The sequence below is a fragment of the Zingiber officinale genome, chromosome 2B (genome assembly GCF_018446385.1).
Source record: "Zingiber officinale cultivar Zhangliang chromosome 2B, Zo_v1.1, whole genome shotgun sequence".
NCBI classification, from domain to species: domain Eukaryota; kingdom Viridiplantae; phylum Streptophyta; class Magnoliopsida; order Zingiberales; family Zingiberaceae; genus Zingiber; species Zingiber officinale.
In genome coordinates, this window is record NC_055989.1 from 117505376 (window position 1) to 117529548 (window position 24173).

At 36.6% G+C, this 24173-nt stretch overlaps 1 protein-coding gene across 2 annotated transcripts; it reads right to left on the reverse strand.

The window, feature by feature from the left end:
* Window positions 1-4468: 4468 nt before the first annotated feature.
* LOC122046905 (thyroid adenoma-associated protein homolog) lies at window positions 4469-23871 on the reverse strand. 2 transcript variants are annotated; one of them, XM_042607856.1, is made up of 5 exons: window positions 23601-23871; window positions 20084-23522; window positions 18887-19158; window positions 17951-18550; window positions 4469-7227 (listed from the first exon to the last, which is right to left on the reverse strand). In XM_042607856.1, the coding sequence occupies exons 2-5, from the start codon at window positions 23318-23320 to the stop codon at window positions 4770-4772; spliced, it is 6567 nt and encodes a 2188-aa protein (XP_042463790.1). In that variant the 5' UTR covers window positions 23321-23522; window positions 23601-23871; the 3' UTR covers window positions 4469-4769. The 2 variants fall into 2 exon arrangements, with proteins under 2 accessions (XP_042463790.1, XP_042463789.1); XM_042607855.1 differs by having other exon boundaries at window positions 20084-23871.
* Window positions 23872-24173: the final 302 nt, after the last annotated feature.

Sequence of the window (24173 nt, forward strand, 5' to 3'; positions counted from 1 at the left end):
ATAGCTAATCCAACATGTTGTACAAGCAAGAATTCAGAAACATGTACTTTATTGTAATCTTGTTGATGGCTTGGTTGTCAACGTACATACGCCACGAACCATCTTTCTTTGACACTAATAGGGTTGAAACTGCATATAGGCTCATGCTCTCAAACTCAACCGTAGAACAAGGTTAATCTGATGTTGGATATAACACATAAGTGGTAGCCCAGAAGGAAGATCCTTTAAAATCAGCTCATCAAAATCAACTAGCAGTTATTGTACTTTGGCAAGTAACTAAGTGTTTGTGGCTAGGGCATCACTCTGGCATGGCAATAAAGCAAAGACAACACCTCTATGGTCTATCTTATCTAGAAACCTTGATATAGAAAGCAGATTAGTAGTTATGGTTATCGAAATTGCGATGGTTTCTTGTCACCGTGATGCCAACACAATCTTCTTTCCCTTAATGTGAAGGGTATATGTATTCTTCTGTCTATCATCGATAACGCTACAATCATATTGCCAAGGGCGTCCTAACAATACATGACATGTATCCATGGCCACCATGTCACACTAAGTGCTATCAAAATATATGTTGTCAATTGAAAAAAGTACGAGGCATCACCTCTCTACTATTATCTCATTGTCTTTATACAGCCACGACAGCTTGTACAACTTAGGATGACATTCCATCTTGTAATTTCTGAACAACCTCTTCAGATACTACGTTCTCACAATTGCTACTGTCGATGATCATCTTACAGACTTTATCCAGGACAATGTAGATAGTGTAAAAAATATTGGTTCTCAATCACTCATTCCCTAAATCATCCTTGGAAGTGATCAAACTCTTGCGAATGATCAAAGCCTCATGACCATCACCATAAAGCAAGCCGTCATCTGCATACATTGGTTCGTCAATTGTTGTTCTCTCTTCTTTCATATTTTTCTTGATCAGTAAATTTGTGTCTTTTGGATCAATACATTAGTAGTTTCCTACATTGGTTCACCCTATGTCCCTGTTTAGCACATCAATAACATCTGATAACGGTCTTAGAATTAACTTGGGGTGGTTGCTGCTGAGCAGGACGAGAATATTAAGGGTGAACAATTGACTGTTTTGGTCGCCTCTACCTATTGGTTTCTAATTCTGTTGTTTTTCAATTGTCAGTGCACGTTGGTAGGCCTTTAAAACCGTCAACAACGAATGAAAGTTGAGGACATTTTGCAAGGTCAGGTACAACCCCCCTTAAGTATCTTGCCACCATCTGTTCTTCCGTCTCAAACAAGTCATTTTAGACAACCAATTGGAAGAACTCATCCATATATTCGTTGACCGATCTCGCGCCCTGTCTTAACGAGTGAAGTCGCTGGAATAGAGTTTGGATGTAAGCGAAAGGAAGGAAGGGTTCCCTCATCTCCTTCTTCTTCTTCATCTTCTCCCAGTCAGTTATTTGGGACCCTATCTATCCCGTGAGTGTTGCATTTGTTCCCACCACGTGATGCTTGCCCCTTAGTCTGATGGTAATCAACTTCACTTTCATTCGATCAAGAACTTGCTTATAGTTGAAGATCCATTTCACTTCATTGATCCAATCAACAAAGCCCTCTGCTTATAACGTACTAGAAAATTCGAGCAATTCAACTCGAAAACCGAGGTCTCCATAGGGTTTCTCCCGGCCACGACATTCCTAGTATGTAATCCGCTAATGATAAGGGTTCTCGAAGGTAGTCTCAAATCTATGATCTGAAATCTCATGATCTTCATGAATTTGCACCTCTTCAGCTAGAAGCTGAGTTAAATCTGCAAGCCTTTATAAAACCCCAATCGTTAACTCATGAAGACTAGGATCATGGTGTCTAGTTTACTCTATCGGAACCTGTCTATTGTTGAGACTGCGGCCACGACCACGACTATCTTTCATTGGATATGATTCATTCTGATACAAACTAACGTCGAGTAGTATAAGAATTATTCAACTGGCTAACGATGAGGAGGATTGAGAAGAAGGCAAGAAGAGAAATTGAGGAAGCAAAGAGAAATTCCCCTGTTTGCCCAAAAAAAAAACTTGGTTAATAATAGAGGATTAATCTTCATATAGCTAAATAAATATTTATATAGAATGTAGACACTCAGAGTGGAAATAAAATTCTAATATATAAATCTCAATTTATGTCCTATCTTGTAAAGAAAGAAAGAAAAAAAATCCTATCAAAAGAAGAAAAATTTTTAACGGAAATTCTAACAGAAAGAAATTAATAAAATAATATGTAAATATAGACAAACTCTAATCTATAAATACTAAAAATATCAAAATATCCTAAATACAATAAAAATCTCTAAGGTTTTGAAAAAGGTATAAACCATATTTGTTGAGGTCTTAAATTTGATAATTATAGGTACCTGATAATAAATCTGATCTTGAGTTCTGAATGAAAGGTATAACCATTTAAAATTAAAAGGGTTGATCTACCAGCAGTGGTGTATTGGCATCATGAGGCGGAACAAGCGAAGAGCACAGTAGCAATGTGGAACAACAACATTGTGAAGAGAGATGGTGGCATCACGAACAAAGACGACGACATCATGTTGAGAAAATTTTGGTTTTTGAATGAGGAAGAGATTTAGGGAAGGACAATGTTAAATGACTAGAATATAGTCAGTCAGAATACATTTTATAAGTCATTATTAAGAATATTTTAGTAATATCAATATATCATCTCTATATATTAATTACATGTATGTATTACAATTCAATTCTGGCCAGCCAGATTATGGCCAGATAGATTTATCGTTTAGGGAAATCAAAGGTCTTAATCAATAATATTTTATTCCTTGATGGTGGGATCAATAATGGTGGGATCAATGTTTTGATCCTTGGTTAGTCAACTCCTCAATCAATTCAGCCATAAACAAAAATATTTTATTCCTTGATTGCGGGGTGGATCTACATTAGGATATGAGAGGGCCACCTCTTCCAAAAAAAATAATAATAATAATAATAACATATATTTATAGAGAAATTTTTAAAATTTTATTAGTATATATATTATTTTATCCCAATATATAATATATATAGCTGGTCTAATGGTAAGTTTTGTTTTTTTTATTTTAACACATCTTTTGAGTTCGAATCTTTATAGGACTGAATTTTATTTTTTTTCTCCTTTATTTTTCACATTTCAACTAAATATATATTATGCATTTGAAAGTTTGGAGAGATCATTATTATATAATGTGTTTAATAATTATTTTTCATCATTTAGTATACGGGCCCCCAAACCTAAAATCCGCCCCTGCTTGATTGATCAACTTGATTCGTCTTCCTTGTCAACTCGACTACCATTAGTCTATTGGATGCTGCATTAGCCAACTGACTCTAGCCTTGGTCTCGAATAGACACATTTTATTCACTAGCTGAGTTACACAAGTTGTTTGCTCAATCAGTTCAACACACATCAATCAATTGACTTAAACATCAAAACAAAAATATTATGTTCGTCCGTTGAAACTATTGGGTTGATTATTCAATCAATTCAACCATCAATCAACTTAAGACATCCTCGGGTTGACTCATCCACTATCATCCTAATAGTTGAGACCACCTATGTTGAAATCTATCCTTTCCCTTGAGTATAGATCTCTCAAAACTCAACTCACCAAAGGCTTACCTACACCACTCCTTTGTCACAAGGTCATCTTCTCTCAAGCTTCTCATCCTACGAATTCACCCGAATGCTTACTTGCTCCACCTACATAGCATAGTTACACTCTAATCATCCTTATCTTGTGGTCGCTTGAATGTCTCACGTCATCCTTCTTTAACCTCCACGGACCTCAAGGTATCAAATATCCTCCCATCTTTGTTGTTCATTTATTTATTATTTTTTAATTCAATTTATTTCACTTATTAATTTCATTGCTTACTCTAACTGATTGTTCATTTATTTATTATTTTAGTCCCCTCAAATGAATCTAGTGGCTAGCACATGAGATGTTATCATCAATGAAATTTGGGGTTCGAATCTCGATAAAACCGAGGTAAATGTCTCCCTTATATATTAGTCACTATTCCAAAGATTAATAATCACCCGTAATTTACCTCCTCCATGTTAATCCTGAGACGAATTGACGGGGACACTAGGAGTGAACGTATTCACTTTTTTTTTCCCACCAATTTATTTATTATTTTACTATCAACTTGTTGAAATTTGTATAAGTTATTCATCCCGTAGACACAATTCTACAACCTTGACCATGTTAACTCATCTCCATGTGTATTTTTTCAAAATTTTCATAACTTAAATATATGTATCAAATACAATATGTATATTAACTTAAACTCTTTACCAAACATTAAAATTTATATTTGATCCGATCACCGAGGGCCCGATTGCAACAAAAAAAACTATCCACCTAATCATTAATCTCTTCCCTTGAATTAAAGTATATAAAAATGAAATCAAAAGGAAGAAATGATTTCTATTTCTCATCCACAACCAAGATTGAAATAAGTCATGTTTAGATTACAAATGGCTCCAAACAGAGCCTGAAGTGTTGAATTTAGTTGTTCATATCAAAAATCAATTAGCAGATTTCATTGATCATAGTCCCAATAAAATTACTGTGGCTAATGTGGCCTTTCTCAGCCTACTAAGCGAAGCTACCTAATTGGCCTCCATAACTTAACCCAGGAGAATGTAGGTGTACTTCATGAAAAGAATCTTCCAAAGCTATATAATTGGACCTTCCTGTGCCTCCAAGATTTCACCACATAGTGTGGTTGTCATCTTAGAAGAAAATAAGGATCAAAACGATAACATTCGTCTCCGGTTTGAGAGACCCCGAGCATCCTTTGATGTACTTCCATCACCATATCATATAAGTTGCTAATCAAAGGGTTTCTAAGAAAAGGTCTGATTACTTGTTCAAGTTCCCCAAACTCCAGTAAGTAGAGTTTATTACTATCTGTTGGACACCCAAGCTTATTCAATTCATGTGGTGGCTGTGAGAGTGCATAGATGCCAAGAAGATTAGTGTACACACAAACAAACGCATTCTTGTGATTACCTATGCCTCCAATCCAGTCTGTTATTCCCTCGGTTTCAGGGAAGCTCTTAGAAAATGATATCAACTGCCTTAAAAATCTTAATCTCATAACTAAAGAAAACTTCTGGATGCAGCTGTAACTGAAACCTTGATGATTAACTTGAACCTCTGAGGAATTTGATGCTAATAGATTCCCTAAATGAAGACAGCACAACTGACATATCAAAAGTTTCTCTTCATGATGATTATCAATTTCTTTGTCAAATACTTGTCGGACTAGATCTACACAAGAACTCACAGAACTACCCGTTCTCAAAACCCAGTTTGCCAGGTATTTCATGTACTCAAACCAGTGACCACACGCTGAAGAAAGAAAATTGAAACTCAATTCAATTACTCTATCCACTTGGGTAGGTACAGTGTTGAAGATTCTGTCTGTTGCTATGCAATTATGAACATCCTTTGCAAGTTTTTGTCTAAGCCCATTATCCTCATCCTCCAAAAGTTGGATACATGAGAACCACAGATCCAGTATCCTGCAAGCATAGAAGCTAACAGCCTCAGATGAGTGCCATTCAAAAAAATTTTCAATACTGATATTGTCAGTTTCTTCATAGGCGGCATGGTTGTTCGACACAATTAAAGCAATTGGCATAAGTTCTGCAAGTAATCCTGAAGCTATTATGGCTTCTGCAGCTGCCTTCCGCAAGTTCACTGGCTCAGATGGTGCACTATGACTGTTAACTAGGGTAACAAAAAAATCAATGCATCTCAAGGCTCCCATCCACTTAGCAGATTGGTTACCTTCACTAATATTATTGGCAGGCTCTTCTATTATCTGATATTCACCATTGAACAAAGAGCTATTAAGCAAATGGACAAACTGTTTAACGCAAACACCCATGCAGCACAGTGTAATTTCTCGGGTCTTTATAAGCTTTACTGTTCCATATATATTGACCAACCGGTCCCATAACCTGAACAGAAAATCACAATCAGCAGCAATACTGCATTGCAAATCAGTTGGTTTCTCAAGTTGCTGAGTGTTCCAATTAAAGAAAACCTTCAGTGCATAATAGGTGCATTTGGGATTCTCTTCCAGAAATAGCAACTTAATCAGCACAGAATGCAAATTGGACCTAGCCCACATATGCAAGACACCACTCTGGCAACTAAGAGTGAGCGAATTGACCAACTGAAGAAGCTTCTTCAGTGCTGCAAGTTGAACTTCATAAGTAGGATCAAGAATGGAGGACAGTATCATTTTCTGAAGTTCAGACACAGAGGGGCCAACATCAAGCACCTCCTGGTTCGGCACATCTGGTGAAGACATATTTAATAACTGGCTGCATGCCTCTGGAACAACATAATTTCTTCCCATTAGGCAGTTGAAATAGGATAAAGTTGCCTGCCTCCTGAGTTCAACAATAGTTGGATCGTACCATGCCAACATAGGATTTTTATCTTCATCCAGGCATTCCAAAGATAGTTGAAGAAGCAAGCATCTGATTCTTGTGGAATGCTGGCTTGTGTATGATTTTGAGATATCAAGCATAAGATCTAGAACATGTATGTAAGAGCTATTTAAGATAGGACAAGAGCATGACCTGGTTCTTCCAATCCAATTACAATGGAATAAGACATCAATCAGTTCACCCAGAATCTCTTCTTTCATTGGCAAATCAGGTAAGCCTCTGCAGTTATTTTCAAGAAGAGAAGATAGCTGTAGTAGAAGTCCATGAATTGAGTTGAAAGATATAGTACGAGTGGATGCATTTCCAAATCCATTACCCACATTAGCAGACTGATAGAGGCTCAAAGAAGCTTCTTCACTGGATTTTGCCAGTTGACGTCTTTCATGAGATAAATCATGAACAACACTGCAAATGACAGTCTGGAGTTTTTCAACAGATACCAGGCCAGTTAAAGCTCTTGAAGCTAGAACACGAACTCGGAGATTACTTTGGGTTGCACATCTCTGAATAAAAGGAATAAATAAGGAGGGGTCCAAAGCATCATCAGCACCACTGCTAGTAGCTGACGGTTTAAGCCTGCTTAAGAGAATAAGAATTGGGCACAAGCTTGGATGAATAGCTTTTGCAATGTTTGATTCTAGATAGCTGGAGCATCCATCACCAAGCAGTTCAGTAGCAACCTTTAGTTCACTGAGCAGGAAAGAATGCAAAGCTGGGTACCTATTTAAAAAAACAGTGGCCAAGTTATCTTTCACATAATAGAGAATCATGCCATGTCCAGTATAAGAGACATTCTGGGAAGATGGTGGCAGCTTAAATTTTTGATATACTTCAACATATTAATTTCAAATAATCTATAAAAATTTTATATGAAGAATACGTAGAAACCCCTGTTCGTAAATTTTAACAACACTGATAGAGGTGGCATGTGAATAGAATTGTGCATCTCTGTTCTTGCATGAGGGAAGGGAATTGTAAAGAACCAAATTATATTAGAATTGAATGGATGAAACAAAGGGTAGAGGTTCTTTTAAAAACGAACTACTATGGTATGATGTATTGACTAAAGGTATGGTACACTTTAAGGGTTCTGAGAAAAATTTAATTAAAAGCAAAATTGTTGACTAAACGAACCACATAAATAAAGTTAATTTTAAAGAAGAGGTTGTGATTATATTTGGTGAGCTCACCTACTCGCAATTAAAGTTACCATGTGCAGATCACAATTGACTATTGAGATGGTTATACTTGACAGTTTCTTTGCTCCTCTTTTGCAATTTGTTATAACCAACTTAGATTTGATGCGCGTTGTATTATACTTGAATCTCTCCTCTTTAGAAGTTTGCTCATCTTATATTGGATCAAAGAATCTCGTACCAGATCCAATAGCCGGATAGGGTTCTTTTCCTTCAAAAGACAAGGAATGGGGGTCAGTGTTGATCAATCACAGCAACACTGTAGGGTGATGTGGGACGAAGTGGCATTCTTCTTCAAGGTGGCAGAGACGGGGATACGAAGCAGTGGAGTCAGTGCTAAAATGCCTAGTTCAGGTTTGTTGGAGACAGAGGTCAGGGCCCTTACTGTGATGATGAGTTCTATGTCAATGGATGGAATTTGTCAACTTTCAACATCTAAGATTATATTCAAGATAGAGCATTCAGTTAGCTTTGAAGGATTAGATGGAATTGGATGGCACCTTAGAAATGATTTGATGAATGGATAAGCATAATGTGTAAGAAATGAACAATGGCTTGCAAGTCTAGAAAAGGATTAATTGGTTGAAGGATGACATATTATCCAGACTCATGGCTGGAATAAGGCTACTCAATCTTGCTGAAGCTGGATAGCAAATGCAGTTTAGATATCTAACACAATGTTACATGTACAAGTATGAAGACTATTTTCTCTGTCCCTCTGAGCTCATTTCTAAAACTAAAATGTCTTCCAAATTAATTTACAACTTCATAAGAAAAATACCAAATAATACAAGACAAATGACCGAATGCATTATGAAGTGCTGCAAATATAAAGAGATTTCAGAGCTGGCAATTATCAGAACCTTATAGCAAACAAAAGCTGGAATTTATTATAACCACTTACTGTCCTTGCATCACTGATCAGCATTTCCAATCCGGAAGAAGTTATCAAACTCTAAGCTTAAAAAAAATAAAATAAAATAAAAAATCAATGATCATAGAAATAGCCTTAATGCACTTTTGCTAAAGCTATCTTGAGAAATGATGCCTCCAATGCATCAAGGAGATTGGAAGAGTTTAACCATTACATATTGGCTGATTCTAATTCAAATCGGCCAAGTTAAAATTTAAAAAAAAACTTCTTAATTTTGCAAATAAAAACAGTAGAAAAGAAAGATAAAGCGAGGTAACAAGGAGATTGGAAGAGTTTAACAAAAGGTTAGGAAGAGAAGCAATTGAGAAACATAAGAATGTCCACTGTCATTATCTCCATCTCTGAGGATTACAAAAAAAGTGTGGGAATGTGCAAGGGAAGATTAGGAGACAATATGAGTGATATCCTATTTGTTTTGATTTAGAAGATAAATTGATCGCTGTTTTTAATTTCATTTGTCTTCAATATAAAGCATTACATAGAGACATCGACACCCAAACTTGGTGGAAATTCCAGAAGATGAATCTAAAAAACTCATGAGATAGACTGACAACTAACTCAAGCACCATGTCGGAAGTGGAAAATGAAGCTCCAGCAAAAGAGGACAAATTGGTGAGGCCATAGGCTGCGTGTCATGAAAAGAGGATGTTTGAGAGCCTCAAGTATATTTTCCTTTTCACTTCTTCCTCTTATTCCTCTTCCTTCCTGTTGGTCAGTGCCAACTAGCAACATCTCATACTGACACATTGTACACCAATAGACATTGGAATTCTACAATTCCACTAAGCTACCGGCACAAGCACTGGTATTTTAGACTTTCCAAGTGATAGAAATAAGAAATACTAAATACAAAATTAATATTCTTAGCATACACAAAGGTATTAAGAATATAAAAGAATAAATGTATTACATAGACTTAACATAATTTTTCTGGTGCAATCATGCCTCAAGTTGTCCAATACGACCATGAGTTTTGATGTTTAAGCGAAGGATTTAAATTAGGCCTTGTCTTGTGATTTAAAATGTGTTCAAATGTACAGTAACTCGATGGATACACAAATTGAGACAACTTGGCACAACCAAATTCATGGTTACCCGATGGCTCATGTGACAAAAGGAAAAGCGCACGCCCCCAACAGCCCACCCCAGAATTATAGTGACTAAGGAGGCAAGTGGATGGGGGGTGAGTTACACAAGGTGTAGGGATTTACACTCCACCAGCCCAGAGGTTCGACCCCTCGATCTCAAGTGGCAAACCTTCATCCACTTACCACCTCAGTTATGCCCATGGGGGTTCAAGCCTGTATAGATCGGGGAAGGTCAACACGAAACACCCAAAGGACTATAGGATGAGAAATATCATAGTGCAATTGTACCAAAAAGTGAACTACATAAGCGGAACATGAAGGATGACACTAGGAGAAATTTAAGGGCTCTGTGCATTTGAGGGACGAGAAGTTTGATAAGAGATAGCTAGAGGCAGACTATGCGGAACATTAAGGATGACACTAGGAGAAATTTAAGGGTTCTGTGCATTTGAAGGACGAGAAGTTTGATAAGAGATGGCTAGAGGCAAACCATCTAGCTAGACTACATAAGAGGAGCGAAAAGGATGACAGAGGGAGAAAGTAGAAGACTTGATGCATCTAAAGGAAAGAAGTTTGATAAAAGATGGTCATATGATGGAAGACAATTGTTGCACAATGAGCTAAGAGTTAAGACCAAATATACTTGGGCAAAAGTAGACCTCAACTTAGGCAACATCGATTATTAGATGAGTCATAATCAATATACTAGTCAGTTGCAGGAGTCCTTCCATCGATTGATGGTTGAGTCAACTATGTAGTCGACTCAGCAACTAACAAAATTATGTTCTCTATTAAAAAGTCAACTATTGTCAAATGTAGGTTGGATGAAGAAGTCGCTAGCATGAAACGATCATAATCCAAGGGAATTGATAAAAGTTTAGAAGAGCAGTCGACTTATGGTACAAGAGACAAATTCAACGACAACGTAACACAACATACGGATAAGCTCTCTATCAATCAATCAACTTATTTTTCTTAAGCTTTATTGCAAAATCCTAGCATGGTTGCTATAAACCACCCATATTCTTTGTGATCAATTTGTAAGAGATTTTTTCGCCTCCAGTATCTAACCGTAAAGGAGAAAGCATAGAAGATTACATAAGTGATCTACTAAAAGGATCACAAGTTGTGGAGTAGAAGTCTGGAAGGTATCGAACCACATCAAACACCTATGTCGTATTGTGGTATGTTCATGTTTATTTATTTAATTTCCACAACTAAGATCTGTTGTGCCCTTGCTAAGATCACAATAAGAATAGATCAATTTTTAATTCATAGGCGCGAACACCCTCCTTTACCAACCATCCTTTCAATCCAATCAGAGCAACCTTCGCTCTTCTATAGACTAAACGCTGGGAAAAGGCATCAAATGGGATGGTCAAATCAAATATTCATCCACCAAAATTTAAAAGAGAATTTTCCATGTCAAAGCACCGAATGGAATTATTTTTCAAATTGATTTTGAGCTAATAGTAATCATGAAACATGGTTTTGAGATGCCTAGGAACATGAACAGAGATGTTTGGTGATCACATAGATGATTTGGAAGATCACCGCTAGACCAAGAAACAAACAGATGAATACAAGGCAAATAGCAAAGTTGAGTATCCCATCTTAAGCGCACTACCAATAGAAAAAATCAATCGAGTCGGTACTTACCAATCTGCCAAAGAATTATGGGACAAACTGGTGGAGTTACACAAAGGAACCTTAGAAGCAAAGTTTGCAAAAAGATATTTCCTAAGAAATTAGATAAACAATGTGAAATTAGAAAGAGGAGAATCTGTGACAAAGCTCCATGCCAACTAAAAGAATTGATCAATGGTTTGGTAAGTATCGAAGATACAATATCCACAATATCCAACCAAGATGTGTTAAGGAGTGCCATAAATGCATTCCCGAGGACAACACAATGGGTCTCAAAGGTATTCCTTTTATATGTCAAAGGACCTCGAGGTAGGTAGATTTATTTTCTACCACATGAGTCTACACTTGCAACTTTGCCAGAAAAAGAAGAAAACAACAAGAGAGACAATTTAGCCCTAGCAACAACACAAAAGAATACAGGGAGGATTAAACGACAGCTAGAATCACCTGATTTTCCATTATAATTTTCTTCCATACACAAAACGAAGAAACATAATTGCTAAGAAAAGTGAGAAACATAAAATGTCAAGAGAATGCTAAAGAAGAAAAAGTTTTAAGGAAGAAAAAGGGCAAGAGAAAGTTAAAATCTTTCAATTTCAATGAAAAAAGGCATTTGAAGGACCAATGCGCTCTGTTAAAGAAAAATGAAAAAGGGAAATCTAAAAGCCACGTGGTTGACAGAGCTTCTTTATTAGAAGAATGCAAACATCGGGCAAACATCCCTTTTATGGCAATAGATAACAATGTCAGCACCTCATCTGAAGACAAAAGTCATGGGAGCCTTAGTGAAGGGGAAACTACATCCCCTACGAATGATGACATGGTAAGTTAGGTAAAACAAGTTATCCTCTAAAAAGTTAATTATTTCATCATTAAGTAGATTTTTATGCCAACTTTGAAGAAAGAATTTGTCTTTAAAGGAACTAGTTGGCACATTAGAAGAAAAATAAGAAAGTGATTCTTTAAGACTAATTTTGAAAAATTAAAGACTGAAAATATAAAACTAAGGGAATAGGTCAAAATCTAAAGGCTATCTTAGAAGAAATTTTTTAATAATTGAATATTATGATTGAAAGTCGAAGTCAAATTTAGCAAACCTAAGAATGAATTCCATAGTAAAACTACTAATGGACAACCTAAAATTAGGAAGGTTTAAGCAAATTAATTTCCAAAAGGCATTTAGTTAATTTATTGACCCTAATTTATTTTGAGTGCCAAAATCAATAATTAACCTATAGAGAAACCTAGAACTATCAACCATATGAATTACATTCAGATTAAGTATGTGGTTAACTTGATATTTTATCTATTAGGTAGCATTGCATGATAACATAGCTATAGAGGGATAACCTTTACATCTCACAAAATTGTAGAAAGAACCTCTTTTTTACAATGCTAGAAACAAAGTGAGATGTCATGATTGATTTATTATGTAATTTTTGAAATTTTGATCAATTTTGAAAATATAATATAATTTTTCAAAAAAAAACTAATTTTATGTGTTAAGTTGACATAAAAAAATTGTCCACAAAATTTTATATTTATTAGAATTTGTGGTAAATTTATAAACATTGGCACAATAGTTCTGTGGTATGTAATCGATTGTTTCAGATTGTCAATTGACGGGCACTGGGCAAGAGTTGATAGATCAACAAAAACATTCATAATCAAGTAGAAACCCAAGGTTCACATGGTGCAATATTTTTAATGTTCAAAGGGAAGACGGATTTAGTAAGAGACACAATCATCGTGTTTAGAGGGGACAAGTATATGAAACTTTAAGGGTTTGAAGTTTAATTTTTGGCAGAAGGAAGAGCTTAATTGAAGGACAAGCCTAGGATTAAGTCTCATTTGTTGTGTTGCATTTCATTCAATATGCTAGTTTTTCCCTAATTTTAACGGATTATTAAACATCAAAAAGGGAAGATTTTTGATGCAATCATGCCCCAACTAGTTTAGTGCAATAAGTTTTAATATTTGGGCAAAAGATTTAAGTTAGATCTTGCCTCGTGATTTAACGTGTTTGAGTGTGCAAGGATTTGGTGGATACACATTTTAAGACTATTTAACATGGCCAGACATAATTACATGATAGCTCGAGCTCATGTAGATTAAAGAAGGGTGATATAAAACACCCAAGGAGCAGCAAGACAAGGAGCATTAGAGTGCAATTGTGCTTGGGAGGCAGATTATGTAAGCAGAGCATGTAAAGGCTCAGTGTATTCGCGAGAAGAGAAGCTTACGAGAGATGGATGGAGGCGAACTATATAACCGGAACAAGAAGGATGACACCAAAAAAGAGCAAACTCTTGGGTACATTTAAGGGATGAGAATTTTACGGGAGATGACCTTGTGGCAGAAGACGACTGCATGGTGAGCTGAGAGTTGAGACCAAATGTACTCAAGCGAGGATAGATCTCAATTTAGGTGGACACGATTAGATGGGTCATAGTCAACATACAAATCTGGTGGAGTCCTTTAGTCAACTTATTGATTGGGTAGTCAACTCAAAAACTAACAAAATTGTGTTCTCTGTTGAATAATTGACTAGTTCCTATAAGCAATCACTAATGCGAGCTAGATGAGAAGTTACAAAAATGATCGTGATCCAAGGGTATTAGTCAAAGTTTAGAAGAGCAATTGACCAATGTTACAAGAGATAGATTTAAAGACACCATACTAAATTAAACAGATAAAGTTCTATCAATCAGGAAACTGATCGTGCCAACCAATTAACTAATAGTTACTAGCATCATGGTGTACAATCTCGTACTACGTCAGGCGAAACGATTGAAGCGTATCATTCCAATAAATCACCAAAACTCGATACCACTCAGCACCAAAATCTTGAGACGTGTTGTAATTTCAATTTTTGACCGGAAAGATAGTATTCCAATATTGTGTTGGCGCTCTAATACCTAGTGTCAATGACAGATTGGAGGTTGAAAGAGGAAGGAGATGAAACAACGGAAGGAGACATTGTCTGTGTTGAGTTGTATCAAGTTTTGATAATTTATCAAAATGATATGTTTCGACGATTTCACCCGGCATGGTACAAGATTTAAAACCATGCTCGGCACAGACTCCTTATGCTTCATCTTCTTCCTTCATCAAATCCAATCCATTATCGGCACATGCATCAAACATCGGCGTGATACTTATCGTTCCAGACAGACCGAAACTTCGACACAACTCAAGATTTTGAACCTTAACCAGCATATCAGGATTATGTCAAGAAGTCATTGTAGGGAGAAGACTTTAAAAGGTTTCTAAAGGTTATGAAAAAACAAAATAAAAGATTGATCAACAACTTATTGTTATTTTTCTTAAGCCTTGTTGCAAAACCCTACACCTTTGTAATCCTCCTGTATTCTTTGCAATCAACTCGATACTTGACTGTGAAGGAGAAACTATAGAGGATTTCAGAGTGATCCACCAAAAGGATCATAGGTCATATAGAGTAGGAGCCTATGGACTGTCAAACCGCATTAAACGCCTGTGTCACATTTTGGTATGCTTATGTTTATGCTTTCGTGTAATTTCCACCCTAACTCTTGTTGTGATCTTGCTAGGATCACAGCAAGAGTAGATTGGCATTCTATTCACAAGTACAAACAATATTCACACACTTGATAATTCTTTCAATCCAAGCACTCTAACAATTATGATGTAGTACATTAGATTTATTAATATACCGTATTATATAATAAGAAATGAGATCTAAGTTCAAGTTGGCAATATATACATACATATATATATGTATCAAAGCCAAGAAGCATCCTCCAAATCTAATTGTCAATAAAGAGACCCCAGTATTGTTGTTATTACAAAAACATTAGACGAGGGTCACAAACAAACAAAAAAAACATTTTGTAAACAAGCTTAACACTCGACTAAATAATAGCTTAATTGCATTGGTTTAGAATGAGAAATAATTTTAACATTAAACACTCAACTAGCATCACCTTATACCGACAAAGGAATGTATGGAAAACCAAATCTGGTTTTTTTTTTTAAATCTCATCTCCCCAAAACTGCAAAGAGAAATGACGATCAAATCTGGTATATTTTACGTGTAACGTAGTAATCAATCTCCGTCACTCTCCCACCACTGCTATATGGCCTCGTCAAAGGAGGTGAGCCCTCGCCATCTATTTGTGGGCTAATAGGCCAAGGAAGGACTTTGTTTCCTGCTCTTGTATTACCAGGAGAAGGCAAGCCAAGATTAGAGGTCCAATGAAGAACAAACTCTAATGCAATATTGAGCGTTCAAAAGAAGTAAACCAAGGAAGGGCAGATGTGGAAAAAGAAATTAAAAAAAAATGGGAAAGCAATTCTAACTTCTCTTCTTGTTCTTATCTTCCAAAGTGACCAAGATTGGAGGATTCCCTTTCTTTCCTTGCACTGTTTATATCTCTCCCTTACCACCTATCCTCCCTATTTTCTAACCGTCTAGCTGTTAAGCATTATACAATATAGACTGGAGTTTTATTTTGCCATAGCAAAAAAAAAGAGTAGAATATGACATTAAGGTTCATTTGTAAATTATCTTGCCCTTTTCTCCATTAGTAATATATTTATCCAAGTACATAGATGCAAGGTTTAAAATTTTGAGCTATCAAAATTTCAGTTTACGACCGAAATGATACGGTTTCAGCACCATATCGTATCGTGTCAAAACTGTTTCGGTACTTGTGTTAATATAAAAATATTTTTATTTATATTTGATTGCTTTAAATGTTTATTATTAAGTTATATTTGAGATGTTGAGTTTAAGTTTTGATATTATCTCGTGAATTGTTTGATGTTTATTGAGTAAAAGTCAATTTAGGATTAACAAGATGAAGTAGATTTACACTAGATTCAATTTGGATTTATTTTGATTAATTTAAAACAAATCTATATATAGAATAATTTAATTCATTAGTAGAAGTATATTTTAAAAGAGGTTTTTCTTCTCGCTTTACTCATGGACGAATGGAGGAGAAAAAAAAATAGTATTATAGGTCGCAACGGCTTGCCATTGAAAGGCCGCAGCTAGGCCCACAAGGTCACGATAGCCACACTTGGCCTCCACAACCTCACAAAGGCTACCACGAGGCTGCCACAAGGTCGTGGTTGCCTCTGTGCCCTCGCGGAGGCCTCACGTCCAAGTAGGGCCTCTCGCAGCAACCTCACCGGGCCATGAAGCCTCTGCAGGGCTACTACCACTCGTAGCTCTGAGCCAGATGCCTAATGGTTTCGGTGTCGGTTGGCAGACATAACAATAAATTCCACCCGCATCGACCGACATGGCTTGACATCTTATTCCTTGCATAGATGAGTATAAAACCCAAGTTTAAATATGTAGTTTTGATATTGGTTTCAGTATATGCTGAAAGCAATAGAGTATGGGTGCCAACTTGGCATAGGTTGGCATGGGTCAAATGATATGGACCTAGTTTTCAATCTAATAGCTTCAATTGAGATCAATTAAATCTATAATGGGTGAAATTACAAATATGATTTGTACACTAAATTTGGGTCAAACCATAGCCAAATCAGGTTAAAGTTAAGCACATGTGTGCTGAACCAAGTTATCACATAATATATGTAATATACCTATTAATTAACATTTGTCTGATTAGAGGTTCTCCAGCTTCTTGTGCCTGCTCTGCTTTTCCTGATCATTTATTCCATACATTTGCTGCTAACGCATACATTGCTAATCTCAAAGCATGATTGAACTATTATCGCCTGCCATTTTAAAAGCCTATGCAAAGCCACCATGCTCATTCAGGCCTTTGGCTCTTTGTTTGGTACCCTCATCTTGACCTCAACCACTATCTCCATTCTTGCACATTGTTAGCTGAATTTCTCCCAAATGTGTCAAAAAGAAGGCTACTAACACCAGATAAGCAAGGGATAATAAGAATTGGGTAAAGTAAGCAAAATGGATAATTGTGTCAACCTAGTTTCAATTTTGGTCCACTAGCAGAACCACATGTTTCATCCATGGCACAGCACAGAATGAGATTTAAACCCATGATAACAGCGTTTAGTGTGTTATCATGAACTAAATGTTAGATGTGAGCCAGGAAATGTTAGTTCACATGTATTTTATTAATAAAAGGTTACAAAATTGTAGTAGCCTTGTAAAAATTAGAAAATAATAAAGAATGGCATAAATAAACATCTGAATTGTGAACAAGCTCCTTCCGTATAGTTGTCTCAATTTGGAGCCTGTTCATGGGTAAAAATTTTGCATAATTAACCTTAAAAAAAATTTGCAAGTTTTTCTATAAAAAAAGGTTGAACGAGAAATTTTTTATATCAATTGAGGCAGACATAAAGGTCGACAAGCTTTTTGAAATACCAGCTTGAACATTGTCAAGAACAACTTTACTCATTTACACCTATAGAGACACAACATAGTAGATAACAAAACAATCTAAATATAATAACAGCGATAAATCTTTTCAGAAATGTTGCATAGTGTGACAGAAACAAACTCAATACTACTAGAATAAGTCTAACTGTGTTTCACTGATGATCAATCTGATAAGTATTATCAAAATCAAAGTTTGGAGATGCCATACCTATGGAAGAACTCATGCCCAGTTAATGCCCTACGTTGTGATTCACGTTTTTGTATGTTAAAAAATCCAAGCATACGACGAAGCAAGCTTGTATATGCAAGGCATGCACTGTTCCTTACCTCCCAATAAGGAGATAGGAAAGAACGTATAGAAACAATCATAGCCTCAGCACAAAAGCCTGATGTATCAGCAGATAAATTTGTGTCATTGAAAGCCGCTCTTAGAACATTAAGTGCATGGACTGTGGGTACCACACTCTCATTTATGATTTGAGATTTCTTTGTATTTGCAGACACAGTCGTTAAACCTTCCAGTTCAGAATCATCAGCCGATCTTGAAGGCTTCTCCATTAAAATGGTTTCTTTTTTATTGCAACCAAATTCAGAGCTATTTGACAATGATTTGTTTGCAATCTCTATGAGCCAATGCAATGCCCTTGGAAGTAGTTTCTTTGGTGTTCCTTCTGGCTCTGATAGAAAGAAGGCAATGAATGCAGCGGGAATTCCTGCACTCCTCCTCAGTAAATCATCCACTGTTTGCCCCTTTGCAGTAGTTCTCTCCATGAGTTGTTCCATCCAAGACTCAGTCATTTTGTTAAGCCTAGAAGGAAATATATTTAGTGCTATATATCATAATTATTAACTTGAAGATGGAATTTGCTAACCAATAGTTTATTATAAAGACAAATCTAGTTATATACTCAAAATGAATTTTCTTATTGAATTGTATTCCAAAATGAAGGCAGATAAACTTCAGTTGTAAATTTAATAATGTCAGTTGACAGCTTGAACCATCTTGTGACAATATCCAGAAACTTTACTGCACAAATAGATCTCTGTCTATGATCAACTACAATTTCATTACATTCAGTACAGGAAGACATATAAATACTTATAAGAAAATAGGAAGCTTTCAAAAATTATAGTTGAAGAGTACCTTGAATCATTAGAGCAAAGGAGACGGTTACAAAGAGCAGTAAAGCCAGCCCTTGTTTTATCGATTGCACCATTATGCTTCATTTTCAGAAGAACTTGCAAAAAATGGTTCCCGATAGTCTCTAATTGGACCAGATCGAGCACACCATCAGTTAGAGTAGACATATCAACTTCATTAGATCTTCCAGGGGCATCAGCATGCTCAGATGAATCTAAAAGTGTACAACTAGGCAACGGTATTTTTCTAATTATGGTGCCTAAAAGAAGACTGATCTGTAAAAGAAAACATTAAAGAAATTTCAACATCTGATAAAAAAGTAAAAAAGCTAGTGAAGCACACTGACTTACATTATGTATATAATGATAATCAAGCTTTATAAATGTGGTAGAGGTGCTTCATATTATGTAAGCAATCAGTATCAAGCTTGATAAATGCAGTAGAGGTTTACATAAAAGATTTTTAGGTGAGATAGTCTGGCTACAAACCTACTCAGATTAGAATAGTCTTGGTTGCAACTAGGTGGATTCACCTCAGCTTATACCTTTGGCAAATTGCAGGTAAGAATTAAAATGCTTTTAGGGTTCAGATCAACAAATACAAACTGATATTTTACAGCATTCCACTCATTTTAAACTTTTTTTCTTTTTCTGCATTTCTGAAACTAATATATGATCTGAGTACTTAAAAATATAGTTCAATGGACGGATAAAATCATAGTTGAACCAGATAGCTAGGGAACAGCATGTTGTTTCAGTATTTTACTCATACAAGGAGTAAGCCCTAGTGGATTTGGACTGTGGGGTGTTCTGCCAAAGATTAGCAAAATAGATGGCAAAGGAAAAAATTGCATTATTAGAACCATACAAGCAAACTAAAAAAGAAGGCAAAAGAGATAAACTGCTAGGAGATATGCCGTTGGCAAATGTGAAGATGATGTCTTGGATAATTTTAAGTTAGAGATCATTGTGGATATTGGATACTATTGATACTACAACTGCCATTACTATTATATGATACAGGTAAATCAACTATGATGTAAGAAAATAAATTAACAAGAATGTTATCATTCAGGGAAAAAAAATAACGTCCAACTTTGGTAAATGACAGTTAGAGTTATAGGTTTGTAGAACAAAACAAGTGTTTCTTAACCTACAGTTAGCAAGTTAGAAACCAATGAACAGATTACAACTCTCTTACCTCTTTCATTGCAAGCCAACAACCAACCATAACAACTTGTTGTGCTGGTCTTACATTATCTTCAGATGCAAAAAAATTGTCCCCTTGATCAGATACAGATTCAGGTGCAGTTACACCAAATGATAAATTTGAAAGAAAAGCAGAGTCATCTATTGTATCATCTATATCATAGGGCATAGACCATGCATCTGCAGAGACCACCCAAAGAGCCAAAGAAGTTATTCTCATAATTAGGTCTAGAAGCATCTCCAATAAGCACCTTAGTTCAGTAATACTTGATTGAACCATAGAAGAACTCCAATCCAATTCCTCAAATGTGTATCGAAGGGTGAGCAAAACTCCATGAACGAAGCTCTTCTTGCATGCTTCAGAGAGATCTTTTTCACCTTCTTCTACAACAATACATAGCCATTCAATCAATGATGACAAGTATTTAATGATAGGATTGCTTGATTTATAGTATAAATATCCATTCCTTTGAGGACTGAGGCAGCTAGCTTCCTCAGACACTCCAAGTTCCCAACCAAGACCTAATACATATTTTTTAAATATGAGACGAAAACTTAGAGCACCTGCATCACTTTCTCTAACACGTGGGCTGCAAACAAGTTTTCTAGCCCACTGGATCAGAACATACACTGAATCAATGGATGAAATTCCAGGGAGTGGAGTTGGAAAGCATAAAAGGATATGGAAGGAACTTTCTCTGAGTTTATCCCAACTATCAATTACAGATCCCACAAGTGCAAGTGTTGCATCTGGAGAAATAACAGCTTCATCATATGGATAGAGATGATGAATCCTCTGGGGAGTAACTATAGGCCATGCATCAATCATCACCAAAATGAGTTGCATGGCCATTGTTTTCCTCTCATATGGAGCTGAAGGATAACATGAACGAAAAAGAAAGCTACTAAACCACTTCATAAAATAGAAAAGATCTTCTGCTCTGCTGATGGCAAGGTCCCTAGCAGGGTCCTGATTAGCAACTTTTTTCCTATCACAGCATGTATCAGGCTTCCAAAAACCTTGTTTGACAAGCCTCTCCAACGCTGTGCGAACTCTTGCAAAAAATTTCCTAAACAAGCTTGTCCATTTCATCTGAAAAGCTGTGGAGCTACACCTCATATTCAATGGCACCACAGTTCTCATCAAGCTGAGCTCAAATGCAGAAGGTACAGTAGATGTCTTGGGGTTTAAAAAGAGGGACTCAGCAGCATCTATCCGTAGATTATGATCAGCATGTTTCAATGCTAAAGTAAACCAAACAGCAGGAACTCTAACAGTAATACCCTTTATGCATAGTAGAGCAACTAAGTCAGAAGATTCAAAATTATCCTTTTGTGTATTATAACACTCCAAATCAATATCCCCCTCAATAAGTGCAAGCATGCGTGTAACCTTAAGCAAAGAAACCAATGCAGCAACACATTGCTCAATCTTCAGATCCACATTGATGGATTCTTTTATGCTAGGTCCAATTGAGATAAAACCAAGCATTGAGAATATGCTATCTGTATCAACCTCAAGCACAGTTGGAAGTGCATAGGTATTTAAGTTTGATCTGAGTTTCACATTACCAGAAACAAGTCCATGCAACACAGGGGGTAGGCAGAGATCCCTGAACACATCATATCCTCTCTCAATACCATGATGGCTCCAACATTCATCCCGTAGACATTCAAGGAAGAATTTCAAAAACGATGTAGCAGCACAGCAAACATCATCATCCACATAGGCATAAGCTGTCTCCAAAAGAAGTTTCGGATTCAAATCTAGAAGTGTCTTTGCACCCAATCGTTTGGTGAGAGATGCTAAAGGAGCATATCTACCCTTGCAACGAGGCCCTAAGCAAAGAAGATCTCCTGCGATCTTATGTAAAAATAGCTTTTTTCCAGAATTACCATCACCTAGTGAAATATAGGATTCAATGTCCAAAAGTAGATCAAAAATAAGATGAACCTGCTTGACGGTCTGACTTAAAGGGTCTTCAAGATTATTCCAAATGATCCTAAGTATACGGTACATTGTATCTTCAGAAAAGGGACTGTAATCACCACAGGAATCAGTCAGGCCAGACGACAAAGACGTTTTCACTTGTTGCAGACATATCTGAGTGACTGTGAGGGCATGGAAATTGAAATGGCTATCGATTGGGTTCTCACAGTACTTGCAGAGCTCAGGAAGTGTCCCATCATACAATATAGTCCAAAATGAACCATTATTAGGTTGAGTAAGATGCATGTTGAGGACATTCCTAGGAATGGCAGTTAACATTCCTCTGAGCAAACAGAGCCTTGCTAGAACTGAGAATTCCTGAATATGCAAACTCCAATTTTCATTGTGAAATAGTTTTTCCATCACCAAATTCCCTGTGCCTGAACCTTTACTAATCAGATCAAAGAATTCTCTTGAAATAAAGTTACAGACCTCCTCAGCACTCATAAAAGCCTGAATGGCTGCACAGAAGCTAACACCTGCTGCCACCAAACAGTCCCGGGAAAAAAATGGTGACTTGAGAACATTTAAAATAGCTTCTACTATGCTCTTAAAAAAAACATAAGAATCCTCTGAACCAACAAATATATTAGGATATCTCTGAAGCAAGTAGTACAAGCAAGACATTGAATCCTGGCATTGCTCCATCACCATGGGTGAGGGACAGCATCCATGCCGAACATCTAAAACAACATTTCCCAACCCAGCAACAATATCAGTCGCCACAAAGCCTGAACATTTCTCCACAATCTCATTCAAAAATGCTAACTTGGGGTAGCTTATCAAGGATAGCACTGCTCGTGCAACCAAAAATCGCTTCTTTCCTCTTTTTCCTGTAATAGCATACTCCTCACAAAGAGATAATAAACACTGACCAATAATGGAAGAAATCTTCTGGCTCCTCAACAATGCAGAGATCAGTGTCCGGTGAAGAGGTAGGGAATTATCTAGGAAGAGGATCTCAAGATAAAGCCTTGTAGCTTTGGCAAGTGTGCCATCAGCCACACCAGGAAAGGCAAGCAACTGAACGAAGGCTGAAGAAAGATCTTTGACAGCCACAAGCTGGGAGTAGGTTGAATTCAAGGAGATCAAAATTTTCAATTGGGAAAAGAAATCCGATGGCCAGGAGGAAGCCTCCGAGGACACAAGATTCAAGGCTTCAATAAAGGACTTTGGAAAAATGACCGAGTTGTAAGTGTACTGATGCCTGTGCTGGATAGCACGCCATTTCGCTGACATCTTGAACTAAAAATGGTGTCTTTTTATTGATATATCAGTAAGAATTTGCAACTTCCAATATAACTTGTTGTTCAGAATCTAACTGGGTAGGAGAATAGTTTTGCTCTTTCATGACTTCGCTTAACCGGATATGAACCCTAATGATCATACGGTATGGGAAATGACTTGTTGCTTCATATGCCGCATTTGTACGCTAATTAAACTGGAGATGCTCAGAAATTTCAGGCTGAAGATCAAGAAATTTTCAACTTGAAACGGAAAATACTGAAGAAATACGAACAGGCAACTAAAATATACAACTGGAGCACTTCTGTTGCGATCCAAGATCTCCTTATGAACTCCCGCTTCCTTTCAGGAGAGCGCGGGGACTGTGATGGCTGATGAAGAGGTAGGAGGAAGTGATGACTGCTTGCTGCGCCCTTCGCTCTTGTGTCGTGCCAAGCGAAGCGGCGTAGATGGTGACCACGAGAAAGGAGGAAACGGCGGCCGCCGCTAGCTGCCGAGGACGAAGAGATCGCGAGGGCGGGTAGGGCACCGAGACTCGTACAAAATTTCATAAATTTCATTTTACCCTTCTATTTTAACTATTTCTTTAAATAGCCCATATACCCTTCATTTATGTATTGTTCGGAAGGAGGTGCGGGAGGGGTAAAGAAAAAGTATAAGGAAACTTAAAACTCTGATTGAGTTTAGGGTTTAGGGTTTAGGATTTATGGCAAGTGAATTACTGAAAGAAAAAGTAAGGAAAGATAAATTTTAATCTTTCTTATATATAAAATGAAAGAATTTTTTATATCGTAATTTGAAATGTAAGGAAGGGTAGGAGAATTTAAAAAATTTATGTTTCAATTTT